We start from the raw sequence: 8,050 nt of genomic DNA on the forward strand, positions 1-8,050 counted from the left end.
CACTGAGAGAGACTCTTTCTGGAATTTCCCAGTCTGACTAAGGACATTTCTTTCCAAAAGAAATGTAATTGGGATGGGCCCAGTGGCTCATGCCTATAATCCCAGCACTTTGGGAGGCTGAAGTAGGAGGATTACTTGAGCCCAGGAGTTCGAGACCAGCCTGGGCAACATAGAGAGACCTCGTCTTTACAAAAAGTCTAAAAATTAGGCATGATGGTGTGTGCCCATAGTCCTAGCTACTCAAGAGGCTAAGGTGGGAGGATACCTTGAGACCAGGAGTTTGAGGCTTCAGTAAGCTATGATCATGCCACTGCACTCCAGCCTGGGTAACAAAGCAATACCGCACGTATTAAGAAAAGGAACAAAGAAGATGAAGAAATGTAATTGTCTTAAGACCCCCTGCCTAGGAATCCAGGCAGACAGAGATAACCTGGGGGACTTTACCTGCATAATGAGAAGACTTTTGTTCACAGTGAAGTTCCACCCTCGCCTTCCCACTACTTCTCATAAGCTTGAGGAACTTCATCCCAAAGTATTGTTCTTTGGACCCATTCATTTCCCCTGAAAATCATTTACTCCTATGCACCCCCACCATCCCCTCATCCCCTATGGAGAAGGATATATAAGCATCTGGACCCCACTGGGTTATTGGGTAACCATTCTCCTGGGATTTCCCAGTGCTTATACATGTTAAACAAATTTGTATGTCTTTTCTTCTATTAATCTGTCTCTTGTCAGTTCATTTTCAGTGAACCTTCAGAGGGCAGAGGAGAAATTTCTTTTCATATTTCACTAGCAGGAACAGTTTTGGCCCAAACTGTATACTTTTAGTTAGAAGGAAGCAGATATGAAGAGGGAGTGCTAATACACACGATCAGCTTTCTAGCAATCAACCCCTTGGTCCCTACAATCACTTTAATGCCAAGGAATCCTTTAATTGTGCCATCATTAGGTTTAGCCAGCCAAGTAATTCTAGGTCACTTCTATCTTTTCACATTTAACATGGAGGTGTTTTTCTGGTTGTGTCTCCAAATGCATTGCTTTAGTGTTTTTACAGTTCTACTACACAGTCTTTGCAAATGGGCCACTATTTTCTAATTAAGAAACCAAGGACAATTTGTGTCACATCATCCTTGTTCCCTTCTTGCAATTTTGGGAGACTTGAAGAGTAATGTTACTAAGGAAGAGGGTGATGTAGATTTTGAAGGTGAGGATGGGAGTCACTTCAGGGCTCAGCACCTGCCCCAACAATGCCTCTTTCCCAGCTGCTTCATCATTGCTCTGCTCTCTACCTGGGCTTCTCAGTCATCCCGCTTCCTGTGAGGCCATCCTCATAGGGCTAACAAGAATTGTAGACAGAAGTACAGTTATAATCAACATTCATCAGGCTGCTTTGACCCACTTCCTTGTTCTGAAAGTCTCATAGCACTAGTAGATACTGACCTTTTGCATCCCCACTGTTCCTATACATAGAATTTCTGACATTAGAATCACAAGGCTTTTGTTTGAGATAGATAAGATCTCTCTATCAGGATCATAAGGCTTTTGTTTTAAAATTACTTAAAATGTTTTTCAAATCATGAATTCCAGTAATAGCTGATGCCAACCAGTTTGAAGACTCCCATGATGAAGTGGAATCAGCATGAGAATACAGATCCTTCATCTCCTTGTCCCATGACTTCACCCTGCACTCTGACCAATCAATGACCGCCACACTTTGACCCACTCCAAAATCCTAAAAAATCCTAGCTCCAAATTCCTCAGGGAAATGGATTTAAGGTTTCCTCCTGCCTCCTCATTCAGTAGCCTTATGATTAAACCTCTTTCTCTGTTGCAACCTGGTGTCTAAATGTATTGACTTGCTGTGTGCATCGAGCAACAGAACTATTAAGGTGACACCTGGCTGCTGTATAGATGGATTATTTCATTAGTAGCACTGAGGTGGGTGGGGATTGAGAAAGCTGAAGGGTGCCCAGACAGAGAAACCTTGAATAGGGCAATGCTATCCTAAAGTCAATGGGGTTCAGAAAATATTACCCCAAAGCATGCCAACTTCAGAGGAAGAAGAGCTTTCTTTCCTCAAGTAGGTCATAAAACCTAGGAAGAAATTTTCTGATCCTCCCCTGAGGCAGGTCATATGTCCCCCATGTAAGAGGTGCCCATCCAGAGGAAAGAGCATCCTCATCTCTGAAGACGTTAGGGACACAGAGAAAAATCTGAACGTATAGATACTGCAAAGTGATATGTTTTGGCTGTGTCCCCACCCAAATCTCATCTTGAATTGTAGCTCCCATAATTCCCATGTGTTGTGGGAGGGACCTAGTGGGAGAGAATTGAATCATGGGGGCAGTTTCCCCCATACTGTTCTTGTGGTAGTGAATAAGTCTCAGGAGATCTGATGGTTTTATAAGGGGAAGCCCCTTTTGCTTGATTCTCATTCCCTCTTTGCCTGCCACCATGTAAGCCAAGCTTTTCACCTTCTACCACGATTGTGAGGCATCTCTAGCCACATAGAACTGTGAGTCCATTAAATCTTTTTCTTTATAAATTACTGAGTCTCAGGTATGTCTTTATCAGCAGTCTGAAAACAGACTAATACACTAAGTTTCCCTAGTTTATTGCCATTAGATCACATTAGACCATAGCCCCTCTGTCCTCTTGTGTATCTCCACGACTGTTCACTTTTCACCAAACCTAGCATGAAAACACACAGGTTTAACTGTTCCTTTGGGTCTTCATTTCCCTATGAAGCCTCCTGTATCACATGAAACTTATGCTAAATAAACATTTACACTTTCTGTTAATCCGTCTTTTGTTACAAGGGCCTCAGCCATGAACCTAGATTGGGTAGAGAAAAAGGTATTTTTATCCTTGTCTCCAAAGCAATGGAGTGAAGTTGACAGGATTTGTTCTTCTGAGTCCCTTTATCTCTTTCGGTACCCCAATGTCCTTTGCTGACCTTAACTTTCCCCTAGTAGGAACCCACCCAGACTTGATCTCAAGAACAATATCTTCATTCAAGTCCTTTTCCTTTCCTACTCTTCTCTTATCTAAACCTGACTGTCTCTTGTTCTAAAAGCTTAAGGTCTTACAGGAGTCTAGCAAACCAACCTCTTAAATTAGTCATGTCAAAGTATTAATGTCTGGGTGTGTCCAAGACAAAGCTGATTGTGTTGCTTCCCATAGTAAAAGACAACTATGCTGATCAAGCACGACTCTCTGAGCAGAGTAGAATGCTGACTTAGTATAGAATTTTTGGCAGTGGTGTGCTGGTAAGCCAACTTTTTGCAGGGTGGAAGAGAGAAAGCACTGATTTATAGCACTTGCCAGTATCCACGATGTAAATAATCACACCATGGCCTGACTTCAAGCCACTAATGATTTAACAAAAAAACTCCCAAATATTTAACAATTGGTCCTTGCTAATCCCCAGAGACTAGCCCTAGTATGCTACTTGATTGGGAAGCATGAAGTTCAGGAACTGGTGGACTTTCAGGGGTGCGAGTGACACATCATTTGTAGGATCAGTGTCTTTTGGTTGAGACTCTTGACACTCAGAGGAGCTGGCCCTGGGAATGAGTCCACCCCTGGTTGGCTGACTTTCAGAAGCATGAGGCTGACACTGATTGGTTAGCTTACCAAGTTTATTCTGAAATGAGTTGTCATTGATCCACTGCTCAGGCTTGGAACCAGTTCTGAAAGCTACTTGTTATTATGGGCACATAACAATCTGTTTCTCAAGTTTGTAGGAACATTTTTGTTCTCAAGTATTACCCACACTGGATAAAAAAATTAACTCAGGCCTTTCTTAGAAAAGACTGGACAAGATGGGTCACTTATTATTCAGTTAGTGACTTCAATTAGAATAATAGCTTTTGGATGGCAAATGAAGCTAAGTACAGAAGAATCCCTCACTAACATTAAAACAGATTCATCTTGATGAGATGTGTTTCTTTTTTCTTCTTTTCCCATTTCTATGAACTTCTATGATTCTGGGCCTAACTAGAGGATTTGTGGGTAGGATTTTCAATTCATTTTATTGGGACAATCTGAGATTTATTTCTTTGAGATAAACTTCAGCAACTCTTCTTTCTTGGATCCTAACTTTGTAGACAAACAAGGTATTAGCAGGACACCAAGCTTGGCTCGTTTGCAGAGGAAGACTATACTTTACATCTAATAAGCATGGACACACAATGTTCCCTCACCACCCCCCAACCCACCCACCCACACACATGTCTAATAAGCATGGACATACAATGTTCCCTCACCACCCCCCAACCCACCCACACACAATATCTAATAAGCATGGACACACAGTGTTCCCTCACCACTCACCCAACCCACCCACATACAATATCTAATAAGCATGGGCACACCATGTTCCTTCACCACTCCCCACCCCCCCAACACACATACATATGTCTAATAAGCATGGACACACAATGTTCCATCTCCATCCCCCCACCCCACCCCTACACACAGGTGCCAATTCCCTGACCTGTGAACATGGAGTAGGAATTATTTGTGAATCAGAGCTGCAGGAGGTTAGATTGGTACCCATATTTTCCTTAACTCATGCTAAAATGTCCTACAATACTTATTTTACCATTTAGTGTCTTGTTAATATTAAAAATGGCTTGAATCTAGTATCTATTTCCAGTCAACAACACCATCTCCATGTTTCTTAAGTAAAGGAGTCCATTCTCTTCTCCAGTTATCTCCTTCTCAATCCCTTCTGGACCTAGAGTAAGATCCCCACGTAGATAATGTCCACCACCCTGTGACTGAGACTTGGGGGCTGAGAAGCCTGGGTTTAAGCATTGGTTCTCACAGGCCACCTGTGTGACCTTAGCATGCACCACTTATGTAAACAACATAAGAGATGAGGAGTAAATCATTTCATCTTCATGACAATACAATGAAGTAGGCACTATTAGAATCCCCATACAAAAGATCTATGGATGCCACACTCAGGGCATTCTTTGCCCCAGCTGCTAAGGAGGACACTAAGGCTGTCCCTTTCATTCCTCTGCATAAAGATAAGAGAAGGATGAGGATGGAAGGGAACAGAGAATGAAGAGACAAAGCACTTTGCAAAAGTAAGTGATCAGGCAGAGAGCCAGAGAATAGCCCTCCAGTTCTGCTCAATGTTCCCAGCCTCCAGGCCCAGCCCCAGGACCTGACCCTCAATAGCCTGCCTAAGCTCTCTTGTGTCCTCAGACCTCTTGGGTCTTCAAATCCAGTGGCCTTTCCTCAATGCACACTCTTTCTGGTCTCTCATTTAATGTTTGTCCCTGCTGGTTATCTCCTGCCTCCTCCATTCTAGGTCTTTCTCCCAGGGGAGAGGCAGCCCATCAAAGAGCTACAGCCAGACTGCTTGGGTCCTGTCTCTGCAATCACCTTCCTGGGCTTACCCTATTGGAGCCTCAGTTTCCTTATCTATAATATGGGGATTCTAATAGCGTCTACCTATTAGAATCGTTGTACTGTCATGAAGATGAAACGATTTACTACACATAAAATGTGACTCTGATTGCATACAGTAAGTGCTATTAATATATAAGGGCTTGTTACTGTTATGATCCCAGAGCTCCCTTTCCCACAGCTTCTCCCTTTCTCTAGTACATTTCTCTTCCATAGTTCCTCTTAACTGCACGTGTCCCCCAAGTTCTATCCTCACCCTTCTCTCTAGCAATGGTCTCTTTGTGGATTCATTAGCTGCCCAGGTTCCAAGTATCTTCCCCATACTGGTGACTCTCCAGTCAGTATCTGTGGCCTGGGCCCCTAACCTAGACCGCTCTCTCTCTCCCTTTTCTGCTCAGGTGTGTCACTGTCATCTGAAATAAAACATGTCCTTGATGGAACTCAACATCTTCCCCTTTAAGCTGGATCCTCATTCCCTCACCCACTTATAATAGCTTCCAGCTTCCAAGTCTCCCTCTCTCTACCTTTTCCCAATACCCAGTTTATTAGCAAACCCTGTTGCTCTTCCATTAACTTCACTCTGATCCACCCCTTCCACTGCATTCCCACTGCCCCCACCATCCGGGCCATCCTTACCAGCACAAACCATTATCCAGCTTCACAGCAGATGTCCCCTGGATTAAAAGTGCTTCTCTGCTGGGTAGAACTGATGTTCTGAGTGGAAGAGCTTTCAATGTAGGAGAGCAAGAGGCAGCCCTGCTGAGGGGCTAGACTCCTGTGCGGTGCATTCAGCACTACAGGCTCCTAGCACTGAGGGCCAGCTGGACACCCTGTGCCCCAGAACTGAGATTAGGACACACGCTCACGCACACATACTCTCACAAACACACGCATACACACACACACTCATGCATGCTCACACACATTAATGCACGCACACATATACATGCACACGCACACTCACACTCATCCACACTCTCATGTACACACTCACACATGCACATTAATGAACACTCACATGCACACTCACACACACACACGCACACACACATACACTCTTATGCACACACACACACACTACATGCACACATACATGCACATTCATGAACACACACACACTCACACACACTCACATGTCCAGATAGACTCTGTTTGGGGATAGGGGCATCATTAGCCCAGCTGAAGATCACAGAGCCTCTTCCAAATCAAACCCATCCCAGACAAAGCTTCTCAAACACTGATGGCTCAAGCCTCTTCCACAGTCTCTCTCTTCATACCTGCCTCCTTCATCACCTCTTCTTCTCAAGGTGGCCGTAACCCTCCCACCCTCAATTCTCTACTTCCATTCTTACCCCTTCCCTCCGCCCTCGATTCTCCACTTCCTCTCTTACCCCCACCCCAGGCCTCCCGGTGCTCCTGCTTCTTCTGCCCCTTGTTGCCTGACAGGCCTCCCAGCACTTGCTATTTGTACCCTATTCATCCTCCCAACCCAGTTTGTCCTTTCCCTGACTGCACTGTCAAACTCCTAGGCCTGCTCTAAACACCTTAGAATCAGTTCCACCGGGTCTGTCTCTTTGTTACTCTCTCTGATTCTCGTGTATCACCTTGGCAGCTGAATTGGACATTCAGTGTGTTGAGAACAAAGGCCACCCCAGTCCTTCATTTCCAGGGCCTGGCACAGGGAAAGGTGGCAGCCTCCTAGGTGATGACACTTGGTAGATTTTAAAGTTCCTGATCAAAACCTGGCCACTTAGACCCTGCCCACTGCCAGCCTGGGATGAATCCCTGCAGAAAGATTTTAACAACCAGAATAGAATTGGAGCCAGGGAAAACGTTAGCCTCTCAACAGCGTTTTCACTGAGTATCCAAAATAAAAAAGGGTTGGTCCCAGCAGGTGACAAGCTCATCACTGGAGATAGATGATCTGTCTGTGCCAGGTACTGATTCATTAGCAGAATAGAGGTTGATGCTAAAGCTGGCCTATGTGTGTTTATTCCTCTCCATAAGCCCTGCCATTGACTCACACTCATCATCAACACATACGACAGCGAAGCTAAGCAGCATAGCTGGTATATTTACCTTCTTCTGCTTGGTGCAGGTCACTGCTGTCTTTTAAGTCTTCATCCACCCAGGGGCGAGCCTTGGCTATGGCTCTAGGCTCCCCCTTCTTTTTCTCCATGTGTCTATCAGCATTTTTAAAGATCCACACAACCAAAATGCAGAGAATGGCTACCAAGATGGGAGTCAGGAAAAACATGGCCCGGAGTCTGATGCCACAAGCATGCACACTTCCTACACCGGTTTTAAAACACAGAGACAGGAGTGGAGAACGTCAGGAGATGGAAGGAATGCAGAGAGAGGTGTGCCAGGGAAGGAACAAAGTGCAGAACTCTTCAACTCTATGAGGACTTTGCAAAGGAGCAAAGATCACAGTCACATGTGTGGGGTGTTGTGGCTTTGGTCATGCACCAGTGCATTCACTTTTTAAAAGTATGTACTCTATCAATATATTCTTAGAAAACAATTGCCAGAATCTGAATAAGAACTTTCATGTGCTAGATCTAGCTAGATTACCTGAAGAACTTTTTTTTTTTTTTAAATAGATTTCTGCACACCAACTCAG

At 44.4% G+C, this 8,050-nt stretch overlaps 1 protein-coding gene across 3 annotated transcripts in view; it reads right to left on the reverse strand.

The window, feature by feature from the left end:
• Window positions 1–7,822, reverse strand: part of IYD (iodotyrosine deiodinase) — a 34,408-nt gene extending 26,586 nt beyond the window's left edge. For 2 of the 3 annotated variants that reach the window (XM_050786275.1, XM_050786277.1), the window contains exon 1: window positions 7,507–7,822. In XM_050786275.1, the coding sequence (XP_050642232.1) occupies window positions 7,507–7,684 (178 nt within the window). In that variant the 5' untranslated portion in view covers window positions 7,685–7,822. The remainder of the gene's footprint in view (window positions 1–7,506) is intronic. The other variant, XM_050786276.1, reaches the window with a different exon arrangement.
• Window positions 7,823–8,050: the final 228 nt, after the last annotated feature.

The sequence above is a fragment of the Macaca thibetana genome, chromosome 4 (assembly GCF_024542745.1).
Source record: "Macaca thibetana thibetana isolate TM-01 chromosome 4, ASM2454274v1, whole genome shotgun sequence".
Taxonomy (NCBI): Eukaryota; Metazoa; Chordata; class Mammalia; order Primates; family Cercopithecidae; genus Macaca; species Macaca thibetana.